Consider the following 17,154-nt stretch of genomic DNA (forward strand, 5'->3'; position numbering starts at 1 on the left):
TTCTAAATATGTGCCTTATAGGAAAACCCATCTGGGAGCTTTCCATTAAAAAATACAAATTGTGTAAACTGTACTTCAGTAATAAACATTTTATGAAATGTGTGAGTGTTCCCAGTGATGTGTGATTGTCATGTCTTTGCAGGTACGCCAACAGTAGCCTCATAAAGTACATGGAGAAACACAAGGTCAAGCCTGACAGCAAAGTGTTCCTCTTGGTAGGTGCCTGTCTTCCAGACGGGGACTTCGGGTCCATGGCACAGGCCCACCTTGTTCCATTCACCACGGAATTGTCTTAGCTACTCCTCCTCTTTAGAAAAAAAAGAAATTGGTGGATGCTGAGGCAAAGTTAAACATTTTTTCTTTTGAGATGTCCCCCTTGACTTCTAGACTTAATTTTTCCCAGCGATTTATCAGCAGCATTCTTAAAGGGCTTTAACACTAATGATTTCTGCCAATCTCACATACATGCATGTAGCGTATTACTAGCGTGGTGAGCTCCACAAAATGGTGTTTGATATTTATCCTGCTAGACATTTATACAAAAGTCAACACATTGACTTATAAGTGATCTTTCCACTTGCTATCAATTTCTTATGTGTTACTCTAGCTTCAGAAACTCCTTACTATGGATCCCACCAAGAGAATTACCTCGGAGCAGGCTCTGCAGGATCCCTATTTTCAGGAGGACCCCTTGCCAACATTAGAGTATGTATTCTACATTTTCTGTGTCCTCTGCTCCAGGTTGGGGGTGTTTGATGGTGGCTGAAAGTCAGAGAACACTTTACCGCAGCCTTACGGAAGTTCTCCATGAATACTGCCTTGGAGAAAAAGTCCTCAAGAGAAAGGGCATGTATTCTGAAACAGGCAAAGCGATAGAGAGGTGTGAATGAAAACAAGTGTTTTAGGGATCACCGTTATTTGGTGTTACAGAAAAAAGCTCAAGCTGAGAACAGGTGGGACTTTTAGATCAGTCAGCCAGATGAGTTCAGCCAGATGAGTTTATACAATTGGGCATAAAACGTAGACAACAGGGGCACCTGGATGGCTCAGTTGGTTAAGCATCTGTCTTTGGCTCAGGTCGTGATCTCAGTGTCCTGAGATCGAGCCCCGTATCTGGCTCCTTGCTCAGTGTGGAGCCTGGTTCTCCTCCTCCTCCAACTTATGCTCGCTCTCACTATCTCTGTCTCTCTCAAATAAATAAATAAAATATTTTAAAAATGTAGACAATGAAGTCTTTTTTTGTTTCGTTTTGTTTTTTAAGAGAGGGAGAGAGGGGAGGGAGGGCTGGAAGGAGAGAGAGAATCTTAAGCAGGCTCTATGCCCAGCGTGGTCGGAGCCCAATACAGGGGGCTCAACCCCACGACCCTGAGATCATGACCTGAGCCAAAATGAAAAGTTGGAGCTTAACTGACTGAGCCACCCAGGCACACCCCAAATTCTTTTCTGATTTGCTTGAATTGAGTTGTCTTGGGAGGCATCTAGCAAATAGTAGTTATAGATGAAGAGTGGGAAATATGTTAAGAAAAAAAGTGGAATTTCAAGTTAACAAGATCACTGATATTGTAGACTTTAGGCCATAATGTATATTCTTTTCTTTTTTTTTAATGATTTTGTAGTGTGTTTGCTGGCTGCCAGATTCCATACCCCAAACGAGAATTCCTTAATGAAGATGAACCTGAAGAGAAAGGTGACAAGGTATAAGCTACACAGTATATGCTTCACGTCCAGAGAGTAAAGGAGGCAGAAAGAACTTAGGGAAGTATAATTTAATGATTCCTGTGTATTTAACTGCCTTTAATTAAGTATGTATTAATTAAATCACTTTAATTAAGTGATTGCAGCTCTACTTTGTGATTTGAAATATAATAAGTTTACAGATAAATGAACCTCTGATTTGTTTTAGAGCCTGTTTTATTCCCCAATTCTTAATTGTGCATTTTGTTTGTTGGATGTCATCACCATCGCTTCCTGCCGCCTGCTTTCAAAGCATCTTTCTCTTAGCTGGTAATTGAATATATCAGGCCTTCCCCCTATTCCTCTGCTTTTCCAAACTCATGATGGAGACCATTACCGCTCCAAGAGTGCAGAACTGCTTCCTGGGTGCCGCATGCTCTCCAGCGGGGTGTCTGGGACTGGGGTGGAAGATGACTGCGCAATCCTAAACGAACTTCAGAGACTAAATCCCACTCGGGGACTCGGGACTCTTGGCCTTTGGGGATGCTGCGTTCCCCAGCTGCGGTACTTGCGTGGCCCACCTAGTCCAGCTCGGAGTGGGGGGGACAGTCAGGTGTGCGTTCTCAAGTTCTCAAAGTGGTGTCCTGTTACAAAGAAAAGGAAAAGGAAAAGAAAGCACCGTCCTGTTCATGTGGTTCCATACCGAGTTGACCTGTTTCTCTTTCTTCCAAGAATCAGCAGCAGCAGCAGAACCAACATCAGCAGCCCACAGCGGCCCCCCAGCAGGCAGCAGCCCCCCCACAGGCGCCCCCACCACAGCAGAACAGCACGCAGACCAATGGGACTGCGGGCGGGGCTGGGACGGGCACCGGGGGTGCGGGGCCCGGCCTGCAGCACAGTCAGGACTCCGGCCTCAGTCAGGTGCCTGCGAACAAGAAGCCCCGCCTGGGGCCCTCGGGCGCAAACTCAGGCGGGCCTGTTCTGCCCTCAGATTATCAGGTACTCAACTTGGTTTTTTTCTTGTTAACGGCCATACATTTTGTGAAATGGGAAGTCGGATTTTTTTTTAAAGAGCGAGCGCAAGTGAGAACCCGAGCAATGGGGAGAGGCAGAGGGAGAGGGAGAAACAGGTGGGAAACCCCACAGAAGGGCTGGATCGCAGGACTCCAGAATCTGGACCTGAGGCCAAGGCTGACACTCAGCGGACTGAGCCACCCAGGCAACCCAGAGGTCAGTTTAGACTTACGTAGTACCTAACTCTAAAGTTTGACTGTACAAATGCTACAATCCTATTTCTAGGTCATTATATGAAAATGAACTTTTTGATCATATTTCATGTAATTGCAAAACATTTCATTCTTGCCTTGTTTTCCCTGCCTTCCTGAGGAGGGAAGGTGAGATAGGCATCTCCCTCCTCAAAGAAAATCTCTCCTATTATCCTTCTAGCTGCCTGTCAGCTTTGGGTCAGAAAAAGATAACTAGATAAGCAACTGAGAGAGAGGAGTGGTGGCTTATTTTGGACAAAATAAGCTGCATACTTGAGAAAGATTTGCTGTCACTGAGAGGAGATAATCAGTAAGTAGCCATGTAAACATAGAAAGGGATTAAGATTGAGACTTTTCAGAAATCACTGTTAAGTCACACTGGAAGTATTCTTGAGAATTGAAGATACTTTTTATTATTAAGATGAAAAACACCCTACAGTTGTGTGGTATCTGTCTAAATGTGGTGTCTCTCTCGATGGGAGGGGGGCTCCCAAGTGTGGGGCAGGGATGGGTGGAAACCAGTGGCAGCTGGTGGTCCTGGTGGTGGAAGGGTAACAAAGGAGATAGAACTTTACTGAGTATACCACCAGGGAGCCGTGGAGGACAGCACAGGAGAGGCTGTGTGCCAGGAGGCGGTAGGTCAGGGTCTGTAGTTAAAAGTGGGAAGGTGAGGAGGTTTGGTGACTATGGAATTCTCCTTTTTTCCGCTAACTGTGCCTGGTTGTAAGTAGTGCACTGATCAGTTGGGGTCTGTGGATCCTTGAGGTGGGTCCCCTGAGGGGCCTGTGTTCAGCCAGTGGGTTGCTGTGGGCCCTTTTACCTTGATCAAGTTCCCATTGCTCAAGCCTATTGTCTAAAAGTGGCCTCTACAGATGGTACTACTAATTTGGGAAATTAAAGGGAAAAAAGTCTAAGGATAATTAGTATTTGGGAAGAGGGAGGTAAAAATACCTGTGAAAACCATAGGGAATACTGCAAAAATGAAAAACAAAAAACCCACAAAACCCTCATTTTCTTTCTTTGTTTTTTTTTTAAAGTCCTCATTTTCAAGGAGAGTAACCAGCTAAGATCTAGGAAGTTGGGGGTGGGGGTGGGGAGAAAAAAACCACCCTTAAAACTTAAAAAAAAAAAAAATAGACTCTCAGGGTTCTGGTGGAAGAGGAGAAAGAGGATGGAGATTAAAAAAAAAAACAAAAACAAAACCCTCAGGCAAGGGAGCCATAAACTCACTGATAAGGAATGGGAATCAAGAGAAACATTCATGAGAAAGACATAATAAATAGCTCCCTCAAATGTGTTATCACACAACATCTTCTCCGAAACTTCTTTTGGAAGAGTCTGTACAAGCAGGGGTGTACACACTAGCACTGACACTGGTTCCACAAGCTGAAAACCAAAATTCCACAGAGTACGTTTGAAGATCAAATTGGCTTTATTAAATGATCTGTGAATTTGGCAGCCTCCCATCTAGCAAGTTGAGAGGAGCTCCTAGGAGTTGTATAAAATGGGAGGTTTTTCTAGGAAGGAAAGCGGGGTAAGAAAGTGAGTAGCTAAAGAGTAGAAAAGATTGTTTCAGGCTGGGTCACTTTCCCTTAGGGGGAGAGAGCAGGGGTCTTACATGCAAATTACTCCTGTTCCTTTGGGGGAATAGAGAGGGCCCAGGTGGCAGACTCTTTGGCACCCATCAGAAAATTTCCTGGCTGACCTGGTAAACTACACTTCTGGGGAAAGTTGAAATTGCAATTAGATTTGGTATTAAGCTCTGGTTTGGTGATTTGGCCTAAGTGACGCCATTTGGGCCTGTGGTTTTCTTCTCTAAACACAATGAAACTAATCAAGGCTTCATTTTAATGTACTGAAAACAGCTTGCTATTTGGGTAGTAGTCATGAACATATTTGAATTTTATTATAAATTCTGTTTTGCCCCAACAGTAGTTTATTCCTATTATGGGAGCACCAAACCTTTATTATAAACTGGTTCATCTTTGTGTCTCTGACTGTATTATATTCACCCGAGAATAGTTCATTACGGACAGATTACTACCCTACTGTATTCCTTTTAAATCCAAGAATTCTTTAAGCTGCTTTTCTTTCTCCCATACTATGCTATCCACTTAAAAATAAAACAGCGTGATCTATGGAATGGGTAGATACTGCAGCGCCTCAGCTGGAGAGGTTGTGCGATGTGGAGGTGGGAGGGCCCCTTGCACCTACGCATGACTCACATTTCAACATGTTTGTTCTTTGCCGAGTGTGGAGGAACCTTCGTGCTGAATCTAATCTGCTCAAGTAAAGTGATCATAGCCAGCCTAGCAATTTTGAGTGGAAAGAACATGTTTTGCATAACAAACTTAAAAATAAAACATGGGAATCTGGAAGCCTGAAAGGCTTCTTACACTAACACGTCTAGTGTGATGAACACGCCAGGAAGGCGCAGACACAAGTTGCGTCTTTCCACGATGTCGGCTTTATTCACTCACAAAGCAGGATTCACATCATTGTAAACCAGATGCAGGATTCCAGACTTGGTGACTTTTCACCACATGATTACCTTGGCTCCTCACATGGCACACAGAGCAGAACGTAAGACAAGTCACACAACAAACGAGGTAGAATAGAGGGTAGGAAGTTACCGAACCAAACCAGAAGTCAGTTCTGGGGGTGCGGAGATGAGGTCTCGGTCCAGTCCGGGTCCGCTCTCGGCACTCAGTTCTGTTCAGAGATCAGTTGGGCAGAGCCTTCGGATGCAGGTGTCTTTTTGAAGTGGTTGGGCATAGAGGGGTCAGCGTCTGAGGAGTGGGACAGTGTGCTGCAGAAATTCTCCCCTTTTAGAGGGATTTAGTGAGTCTTGGGCTCCTGCCAGCCTCCCCTGCATCTGGTGATCTATGAGTTCTGCAGTGTTATCAGCCAGTGCTGGTTTCGGCAATATCTGGTAGCTGCGGGCCCCTTAGTGGCTGCTTGACATGAGTGACTCCATCTTGCTCTCTGCAACTAGCCAGAGTTCTGTAACAGGGAAGAAGCCAGGCAGAGCTGTTTTTCACCAAGACTATCTTCTGGCCCTGCTGTCTTAGACCAGATGTTCCAAGTTCGGTTTGGCAGCCTTTGCACACTGAGCGGGGGGACCCTGCTGATATGTCCTTCCTTAAACCCTCAGTGCCACCACAAGGTCATTTACATTTTTTACTCTGAGTAATGGTTTTATTAGTAAGCTCTTTCCCACTTTGCTCATGGGAAAAACCAGCCTTCTGAGCTTAGCTAAAGACACTGGTTCCAGCTATGCGTATCTTTAACTAGACAGGTGTTCTTATTCTATAGAGGATTTTTGATTTTTTATTTTAAAGGTTTTTATTTATTTATTTGGCAGAGAGATAGAGAGCACAAATAGGCAGAGCAGCAGGCAGGGGGAGACGGAGAAGCTGGCTCTCCGTGGAGCAGGGAGTCCAACTCAGGGTTCCACCCCAGGACCCTGGGACCATGACCTGAGCTGAAGGCAGCCACTTAACTGACTGAGCCACCCAGGTGCCTTTATAGATGGTTTTTTAAACGTATTTTTCGTATTTGCTCTTGGTACCATGAAGATGAATGTTTCATTTAAGGTAATAAAAAAACATTGAATTGAAATACATTTGTTTCTGCTTTCTCTTGAGGGCATTCTCATGCATGAACTTTTTTTTTTCATTCTAAATGAATGTTACCTGAGGTTTATACAATGCACTTCTTGCTGCCCCATCCCGCCCACCCTGCTGTTTTGTCCTATGGGTGGTGCTGCTGAGGCCGCTGTAGCCGCCACCTCTGCAAATTCTCTTCTCTAGACATGACTTTTTTTTTTTTTTTAAGATTTTCTTTATTTATTGGACAGAGAGAGAGAGAGACAGTGAGAGAGGGAAGACAGGAGGAGGAGTGGGAGAAAAAGAAGCAGGCTTCCCGCCGAGCAGGGAGCCTGATGTGGGGCTCTATCCCAGGACCCTGAGATCAGGATCTGAGCCGAAGGCAGCCGCTTAACGACTGAGCCACCCAGGTGCCTCTAGAAATGACTTCTTTTTTTTTTTTTTTTTTAAGATTTTATTTATTTATTTGTCAGAGAGAGAGGAGCGAGAGTGAGCACAGGCAGGCAGAGTGGCAGGCAGAGGCAGAGGGAGAAGCAGGCTCCCTGCCAAGCAAGGAGCCCGATGTGGGACTCGATCCCAGGATACCGGGATCATGACCCCAGCCGAAGGCAGCTGCTTAACCAACTGAGCCACCCAAGCGTCCCTAGAAATGACTTCTTAATCATCACTTTCTTGTTTCTTATGAGGACATTAACAGCACATCCAGATACATTACGAATACCACTAATTCAGTGCCAGATTGATCATTCTTGTTTGCAAATCTCAGTCACACAAAGAACAGCTAAGCAGAGTTAGTATCAAGAGCAGGGGTCAGCCTGCGTTTCCCCTCTGCCTTTCTTTGCCACTGCGGTTTATGCCCCAAAGAAATCCAGCCACGCTTCATGCCTGCCAAAACATGTTGTCCCAGTGGTGGCAGGCCGTGGGTTCAAATACGCAAAATGTATTAACGAGCTTACGTCCGCTGTCCTCTACCATGGATCTGAACCAGGAGCCCGTGCTGTCAGGATGAACACCTCAGCCATTCTGTGCCTCCCCCAGTGATTCACTTTCTCCCTTTCCTTCCCCCAGCACTCCAGTTCTCGCCTGAATTACCAAAGCAGCGTTCAGGGATCCTCTCAGTCCCAGAGCACCCTCGGCTACTCATCCTCGTCCCAGCAGAGCGCGCAGTACCACCCGTCTCACCCGGGCCACCGCTACTGACCGCGGCCCAGGGCGCAGACTCCAGCAATATGATGTCCGCGTTGAAAAGAACCAAAAAATGCAAACTACGATGCCGTCTCAAACTCCTCCACTTAGGAGGAAGACTCCATCCTGACTTTTGCAGGACTAACTGATGTGTCTTCTTTATGGACTTCAAGAAGATTTTTGTGAAGTTTCCCCAGCACCCTGTCCCCGCATGTGTTCCATTGCGACTCTCATCCAGCGTCTGATCTAATCCTAGCACTTCACTTCTGTAACCTTCAGCATTTTTTGGAAGGATTTCCTGGTGCACCTTTCTCATGCTGTAGCAATCACTATGATTTATCTTTTCAAAGCTCTTTTAATAGGATTTTAATGTTTTAGAAACAGGACTCCAGCGGTGTATAGTTTTATACGTCATGAACTGATCTAGCGACACAGGTAAAAATGCACCTTTTAAAGCACTACTTTGTTTTCACAGAATATGACTGTTTTGCTCATGGAAGTCTTAAACAGGAACTGTTACTGTCCCAAAGTACTTTACTATTACGTTTTTATTTATCTAGTTTCAGGGAAGGTCTTAAAAAAAAAAAAAGACAAATGGTGGGACAGAGGGAACCTACAACCAAAAACAGCCTAGATCTTTACAGTTGCTATGCTTTATGCTACGAAGAACTGAAGTATGTGCTAGTTTTTATATAATCAATCATTCATATGGAACGTAGTTCCCAGAATCACCTTGTTCTGAAGAGTATTCAGTACTGAAGAATTCTCACTTAACCGTCACGTAGCTAAGTCTACCTTAAAAAGGGTTTCAAGAGCTTTGAGGAACTGCAGCCCTCTGGTGCCCCACACCAGAAAGCAGAAGAGAGTATTAACTGCACTAGGGTTTCTTTAAGGAGTAACATCGATCAAAGGATGTGTTACTTACCTTTGAAGGAAAAGCTTTTGGTGTGTATTGTACATAAAGTTGGCTTCTCTAAAGAACTGTTGGTTTCTTCACGTCGGGGGTTAGCTTGAGTAACTTTCTTACATAATCAAGAGTACTCAAACAGAAGCCTGCAAATTAATTTGCAACTTAACCTGCTTTTAAAATAAAGAGCAGTGTTCTCCATTCATATTTGCATTAGACATAGAGTGACTATTTTTAAAGCATGTTAAAAATTTAGGTTTTATTCATGTTTTGAGGATGTATTATGTATGCATAATTTTGCTGTTGTTAACTGAAACTTAATTCTATCAAGAATCTTTTCATTGCACTGAATGCTTTCTTTGCCCCTAGGAGAAAACTTAATAATTGTGCCTAAAAAACTATGGGCAGATAGTATACACGACTATACATTTCCAGGATCTATGAATTAGAGGCTGAGTTCTTTCTCAGCCAGGGAAAGGAGCCCCTCACTTCCCAGAGTCACAGGAAATGTAAAGACTTAGAGCTCCCATTGTAATGTAAGGGGCAAGAAATTTGTGTTCTTCTGAATGCTACTAGCAGCACCAGCCTTGTTTTAAATGTTTTCTTGAGCTAGAAGAAATAGCTGATTGTTGTATATGCAAGCTATATGCATTTTTTAAAAACTATTTGTGAACTTATCTACCTGGTTATGATACTCTGGGTCCATACACAAATAAGATTTTAGACAGAAGCCAGTATACATTTTGCACTATTAATGTGATACTGTAGCCAGCAAGGACCTTACTGATCTCAGCATAATAATGCTTATTAATAATAGAAGCTATATAGTGACACTCATGAACATGGAAGATGAAGCAGTTGGCATGCTCCATTGGAAGGAATTTCTGATTGTCTCAATGGTAATTCACCCCTTCCATTTTTTTTTTTAATGGGAAATTAATAGCCCTTTGCATAACATAGCTGCCTGTATAAAATTCTTTCCTGTGCCCTGAAGCCTCACTGTCCGGAGTTATTGGCCATCAGCTGCTCACAGCACCATCACCACGTGCCCAGGGCCATTCCGGCTGGGAGACTCAAAGGGCAAGACATACTTCCTGTCCTTAAGGAGCTTAGGATCCATTCCACAACCACAAGTTCTCCTGGGATGAGAAGACTGGCTCATAAGAGTACAAGGGTCCTTTTGTTTACTTCTAAACTCACTTGGATAGAGTTATCATTTCCAAAGCTGCTGTGTGATAGACAGTGTTATCGAGAGGTTTCTATCGACCTTAGAGAAGGCCAGTGATTAAATATCACAACAGGCATTAATGCGGCTTTGAAATGTTCACAGCAGCCTCTCAACAACAGTTGGTGGCCCTTATAAACAGAATGCACTTCTGAAGTGGTTGTGGAAAATTACAGGGAAAACAGAAGCTCCGTGGCTGCCCTGGGCGGGTGGGGGGGGCACTTAGAGTTAATAAGAGGAAAGCCCACCTACGGGCGTAGACCAAAATACCACGCCCCTTCATACTTTATAAGCAACTTTGATATACTGTTCTTGTGATACGTACTTATGTAATCACAGGAGTACCCTGCTTTCCTTGCAGATGGCTAATTTTATTGGCAGAACTGATGCAGAAACCCTGAGGGGATACCACCCGTTTTTCTAGTCCATGGTGTTCTCCAGGATACAGGCAGATGCCCGCATTATTCTGGTCACTGTGCTGGTACTGGCCCTTTTCTTCTCGTTCTTGCCTCCGAGTTGGGGGTGCCAGTTGGGCCCAGTACCCTTGAAATAATTAAGACTCATGATTTCCTTTTCCCTGCAAAGGGGAACAAAGCCTTTAACACTCTTATGGACCCTGAACTGTGGGACCTCGAGGGAGCTCTGTGACGCCTTTTGAGGTTAAAATTTACCTTTGTGGTCCCCAAATGACCTCATTTCTCTTTGAAGACGCATTACTGTCTTGTTCCCTGAGAACGCAGGGAGCCCCCCTCCCCAAGCCCATGAGAATACCCAAACTGAGGGAGGTTATTTGAAAGGAAGGAAGGAATACAAGTGAAGGTTCTCTGCCCTCCATATTACAAATCAGTTTCCAATTAGCTTTCTGGTGAGCTGTGTGTTTGGGAAAAGGGATTCTAGTTTCAGGAGAGCCAGCTCCAGGGTAAGGTAGTCTGGTGGCAGGGCTGTTTCTACGAGGCTGAAGCAATCTTTGTGATGATAGTAGGTCGTGCAGTAACATATGAAAACCAAGGGCATGTGTATTTTTATATCTGTGTGGTTTTAAAACTTTAGTACTTAGAATTTTGGCCTTCTGCACTACTCTTTCGCTCTTGTGAACCTAATTGACATTGAAGAATGGAAAGGGACGACGTTTACCTCCATGTTCACTGCCTCACTCATGGTGAAGCCGCTGCTGGGTGTATGCCTCAGAAACGAAGCTATTTTCTCTGCTCCAGGGAATAGGAAAAAATCGTCGGACAAAAAGATTTGCAGCTTAATCTGCTTTTGAATAAAACGATGTGGCAGAAGCTATACAATGAAGGAAAAATTCTAGGAAAATTGGAAATCCTTAACTCTCCGGCGATATCTTTCAAGGGAATGGAGAAAGGCAATAAGACAGCAGTTAGCCTGAAGGAGGCTCGAAGGATTCAAGGATTAAATAATGTTTTATATCAAACCTAGCAGTTTAGGCCCCATCATCTTCAAGAGTAGTCACAGATACCATAAAGCAAAGTTCATTGTTTTAGGATTTTTTAAAGAAATGTGTTGTACCTAAGGCCATACTTACTCTTCTACGCTATCACTGCAAAGGAGTGATATGTATGTATTATATTGAAAAAAATCCTTAATGCACTGTTATCTCCTAAATATTTAGTAAATTAATACTATTTAATTTTTTTAAAGATTTGTCTGTGTAGACACTAAAAGTATTACACAAAATCTGGACTGAAGATGTCCTTTTTAACAGCAATTTAAAGTACTTTTTATATATGTTATGTAGTATATCCTTTCTCAACTGCCTAGTTTGTAACTCCCATAATTCCTGTTTGTGAAGTGTACCTGTCTTTGTCTCTTCTTTCAGCCATTTTCTGCACGCACCCCTCTTTCTATGATTATAGAGATGACCGCGTACGCTTCCCACACTCTGCGGCGAGGTGTGCACTCAGAGCCAGCTGTCCCCCCAGCAAGTGAGCTCCGTGGGGGGCAGGAGAGCGGCCACTTTGGAGTCCAGAGTGTTTCCCCGCATTTGAGTTGTCCTGACACCCTTCTTGAGATGACTGTTAAAGCTAAAATAAATTACATTGCATTTATTTTATATTCTTGGTTGTAATAAAATTTAATTGACTTTGTTTCTTGGTGGATTTTTTGAGTCTAGGAAAACTGTGAATAAGTTTTGTGTCAAAATTTTATCTGCGTGCCTAGAAGCTTTTCAGATGAAACTTGTCCTGCAGAGATGCAAAGTCTCCCTGGAAGTTGCAATATGTTATTTTATTCAGGATGCTTATGATGTCACAAAACCACAGACACACTGCTTACATATGCCTCCGAACCAAAATCACAGTTTTTAAAACATTTCTTGGGAAAACATCCTTTTTATTAAAAAAGGAAGATGAGAATGGCCTTTTAGAAAAAAAAACAAATACACGGCATTTTGTGCATAGAGTGGCAGTGGGTTCTACTTCTTTTTACAAGAACACTCTGTTTACCGGGCTGGCCCTTATAATTTATTTGATGAACCTAACATGGTTACTCCAAAAGTCAAGGACATCATGGAGTGAACTGAAGAATGTTTTAAGGGGCACAAACACAAAACTTGCATTTCTATTTAAAATAGATACTGCACATGTCCAGGCTTCACAGCTTGGCACAGACCATATGTATATTCAATACGGTGCTATTTGGAGAGTAGAGCTTCCCTTGGAAGACTATTCTTTGACCATAGGTGCCTTTCTAACCAGCCACCTGAATAAGAGAATGTGGAAGACTGTACAAGCCCCTTACCACTCCCGGGGAAATCACTTTGAAAGGACAGGTCTGTGTCCTTGGCCAACTGTAAGTTCTTTGCGGGCAGCCCCCTGGGTTTTACTCCTCCTGCACTCCCAGCACCTGTCATGATACCCAACACAGAAAAATTAATAGGGCAAGTCATTTGCATCATTTTTTTTTTTTTACCTTGGCATAGAATTCCTGGATCATATTCCATTTTAACACTTCAAATAGCATCATTTTATCTCTCAGGCAGTAGAAAGCCATCTTGGACCAGCAAAACACATGGCCATCAGAAACATTTGTTCATTTGTTATAAATGAGAGAATATAAGGGAAAGAGATGAAAATACTGACTTACAACATTAAGATGTATTAAGTACATTCTGTTTTTTCAGACTTTTTCTGCTGCTTAGATTTTTTTTTTCTCAGAAAATACTACTGAATTTTTTCACATCAAGGTGCTATTATGAACCGAATGTGTCCCTTCAAAATTCTTATGTTGAAGCCCTTATCCTCCGTATTTGTGGCTGTATTTGGACATGGCCTTTATCAAAGTAATTATAGTTAAATGAAGTCATAAGGATAAGACGGTGGTTGGTGGGGGGAGGACAGAACCCTGATCTAATCATATTAATTTCCTTCAGAGAGCTTTTTCCCTCTCCTTTTTACCTTGCGCCCTCCCTCCCCGACTTTCTCTTCCTTCTCCCCACAGCCTTCTCTCCCTACCATGTGAGGACACAGAAAAAGGGTTGTCATCTGCAAGCCAGGAAGATAGCCTTCACCAGAAACCAAACCCTGCCAGCCCTTGATCATGGACTTCCCAGCCTCCAGAACCGTGAGAAAATAAATTTCTGTTGTTGAAGTCACCCAGTCTACGGTATTTTGTCACAGCAGTTCATGTAGACTAATACAGACTTTGGTACCAAGAAATGGGCTGCTGCTGTAACAAGTACCTAAAAGCGTGGCAGCAGCTTTGAAACTGGGGGATAACAGGAGGCTGGAGGAGTCTGAGGTGCATGGTAGAAAGGAGAAATGTTAGAGGCAATTTGGGTGAGGGCTCAGAAAGAAAAAGGGAGAGCGGGAGAGAGAGCTTCCATCTTGGAGAACACATCAGTAATCATGAACAGAATGTTTGTAGATATATGGACATAAAGGCCATTCTGATGAGATCTCAGATGGAAATGAGGAACAGGTAATTGGAAACTGGAGAAAAGGCAATCCTTGTTGCAAAGTTGCAAAGAACATGGCCAGTTGTTCTCTAGTGTTCTATGGAAGGTAGAATTTTTGAGGGGTGAAATTTCACTTTGTAATTATTTGTTGCTATATAGAGAAATACAATCGGTTTTTGCATATTGCCTTGATATCCTGTTGCAACATTGCCAAATTCACTGTTCTAATATGAGAGGATTCCCTTAGATTTTCTACATATACAATCATGTCATCTGTGAATAAAGACAGTTGGACGGCTTCCTCCCTGACTTAAAGGAATTTTATTTATTTTTCTTGCCTAAATGCATGGGATAGCAGGTCCAATACAATGTTGACTGGAACTGGTATGAGTGAACACCTTGTAACGTTCTCAGTCTTAGAAACTATGCTATATTTCACCACTAGGTATGATGTTAGATAAAGGTTTCTCATAGATGCCCTAAATCAAATGGAGGAAGTTTCCTTCTACTTCTGTTTTGACAAGAGTTTTAATCACAAACAGGTGCTGAATTTTGTTAAATGCCTTTCCTGCATATGAGAGGATTATATGATTTTTCTCCTTTATGCTGTTAATATGATGAATTACATTAAAAGATATATTTGGCCAAGGGCTCCTGGCTGGCTCAGTCAGAAGAGCATGCAACTCTTGACCTTGGGGTTGTGAGTTTGAGCCCCATGTTGGGCGGAGAAATTAAATAAATAAATAAATAAACTTAAAAAATTTTTTTTTGGCTTAGCACAACACAAGTTTATGATCTCACTGTTTCTGTGGGTAAGGAGTGTGGTCCTATGTTGACTGGGTCCTCTGCTCAGGGTCTCACCAGATTTTAAGGTGGCAACTGGGATTTTGAGCTCATCTAAGGTTAGGGTTCTCTTCTAAGATCACTGGTTTTTGGCAGAATTCAGCTCCTGTGGTTGTAGGATCTGTCTGTGGAGAGCCATTCTTAGCTCCTAGAGACTGTACTTTGCCATGTGGCCTTCTCAAAAACATAGTGGTTGGCTTCTTTAGGGCCACCAGGAAAATTCCTCTTTGGTCTGTTGCAGTGGGATTTTATATAATCTAATGTAATCACCAATATGACTATTCCATCCTTTCCACAAGCCCTGACCAAGTGAGGGGAATTATGCAGGATGTGGACATGGACTGTTTGTTAGATGTTAAAACAGCCTTGCGTTCCTGGGATCGACACAAAGAGAAGGTGATGTGAAGATGGAAGCAGAGACTGGAGTGATGTAGCCACAAGCCAAGGAATGCTGTCAGTCACTAGAAACTAGAGGAGGCAAGGATGAATTGTCTTTTCGTCTCTGGAGGATATGTGGCCTTGCCATCACTGATTTCAGACTTCTGGCCTCTAGAACTGGGAAAGAATACGTTTCTGTTGTTTTAAGCCCCCAAGTTTGTGGTAATTTGTTACAACAAACATCGGAAACCAATACAGATTTTGGTCACGGTGTATTACCATTTTTTCTAATTTGCTAGGTTTGATTTGAAACTGCTTAAAAGCATAAAGTGTAACAAAATCAAAATGGCTACACTCAGGCTTCAGCAAAGCTCGATTTTAAAGTCACCCCAGGTGCTTGGGTAGCTCAGTTGGTTAAGCATCCTACTCTTGGTTTCAGCTCAGGTCGGGATCTCAGGATCATGATCTTATGGTTGTGAGATCAAGCACCCTGAGTGGGGCGCCACACTCACTGGAGAGTCTACTTGAAAGATTCTGCTCCTGGGGCACCTGGGTGGCTCAGTGGGTTAAAGCCTCTGCCTTCGGCTCATGTCATAATCCCAGGGTCCTGGGATCAAGCCCTGCATAGGGCTGTCTACTCAGCAGGGAGCCTGCTTCCTCCTCTCTCTCTCTCTCTCTCTCTCTCTGCCTGCCTCTCTGCCACTTGTGATCTCTGTCTGTCAAATAAATAAATAAAATCTTTAAAAAAAAGAAAGAAAGAAAGATTCTGCTCCTCCCCGCTACTTGCACATGTGTGCGTGCACACTCTTTCTCTCTCTCAAAAAGAAATTCATAAGCCTTTAAATAACCTTTTCCCTTTCTTCTGCAAACCTCCCCTCCCATCTTAGCCTTTTGTTTCGGGAAACTGATCCCACCCTGAAGACATGGCAAGGGAGGCTGCCAGCACGTACACAATTCCTACCCAAACTGGCTAGATCCTGTATTTCTCTGTAAAACTCCCAGCCCCTTCCTCTGGGCGGGTTTGCGGTTTTGAAGGCAACCTCCTTTGCCTGGCAAAGCAATAAAGCTATTGTTCCTCTTTATACCCAAACTCTGTCTTTGCATTACATATTTTGGCTCCAGAGCACAAAGGTCGGTTTTTGACAACAGATTTGCTAATATTTTGTTAAGAATTTTTGTATTTAAAAAAAAAAAAGAATTTTTCTATCTATATTCATGAAGGATATTGGTCTCTAACTATCTTGTGATGTCCTGGTCAAGTTTAGTATCAACGTTATTCAGGACGCATAAAATGATTTGGGAAATGTTTTATCTTCTTCTGTTGTCTGAGAGAGTTTGTACAATACTTATATTATTTCTTCCTTAAACAGTTTGGTAGAAGACACCAGTGAGGACTTCTGGCGTTTTCTTTATGAGAAACATTTTCATTATAAGTTGGATTACTCTAAAGTTTATAGAGCTATACAGATTTTCTCTTCTTGAGTCAAGAATATTTTATTAAGCTATATTTTTAAATGAATTTATTTCATCTAGGTTGTAATATAAATATTTCTCTGGAGATATATACTTAGACATGGAATTGTCAAATCAAAAAGAATGAACTTTTTAATTAAGAAAACATATTGAAGGGCACCTGGGCGCCTCAGTCAGCTAAGCGTCTGCCTTTGGCTCAGGTCTTGATGTCATAGTCCTGGAATAGAATCCCACATCAGGCACACTGCTCCTCGGGAGTCTCCCTCTGCCCCACCTCCCTGCTGGTGCACGTGCGTTTGTGCGCATACATGCACTCTCTCTCTCTCTCTCAAACAAAATCTTAATAAAAAATTAAAACATTTATTTTATTTTTTTTAAGATTTTATTTATTTATTTGGCACAGAGAGAGAGCACAAGTAGGCAGAGAGGCAGGCATAGAGACGGGGGGGCGGGGGAAGCAGGATCCCTGCTGAGCAGAGAGCCCAATGCGGGGCTCAATCCCAGGACCCTGAGACCACGACCTGAGCCCAAGGCAGAGGCTCAACCCACTGAGCCACCCAGGCGCCCCCAAAATTAAAACATTTATTGAGCTAACATTTAGTGTGAGTACTTCCCACATGCACTTTACATTTATTAACTTTTAATTCTCACAACTCTCTGAAGTAGGCACTATTTATTAC

General features: G+C 43.0%; 1 protein-coding gene across 3 annotated transcripts in view; it reads left to right on the forward strand.

The window, feature by feature from the left end:
* Positions 1-11,968, forward strand: part of LOC111158294 (cyclin dependent kinase 19) — a 168,240-nt gene extending 156,272 nt beyond the window's left edge. For all 3 annotated transcript variants that reach the window (XM_022520229.1, XM_022520230.1, XM_022520231.1), the window contains 5 exons: positions 143-215; positions 608-705; positions 1,617-1,695; positions 2,407-2,673; positions 7,616-11,968. In XM_022520229.1, coding sequence (XP_022375937.1) covers positions 143-215; positions 608-705; positions 1,617-1,695; positions 2,407-2,673; positions 7,616-7,747 — 649 coding nt within the window. In that variant the 3' untranslated portion in view covers positions 7,748-11,968. The remainder of the gene's footprint in view (positions 1-142; positions 216-607; positions 706-1,616; positions 1,696-2,406; positions 2,674-7,615) is intronic.
* Positions 11,969-17,154: the final 5,186 nt, after the last annotated feature.

Source organism: Enhydra lutris, unplaced genomic scaffold (genome assembly GCF_002288905.1).
Source record: "Enhydra lutris kenyoni isolate GAN:26980312 unplaced genomic scaffold, ASM228890v2 scaffoldscaffold58, whole genome shotgun sequence".
NCBI classification, from domain to species: Eukaryota; Metazoa; Chordata; class Mammalia; order Carnivora; family Mustelidae; genus Enhydra; species Enhydra lutris.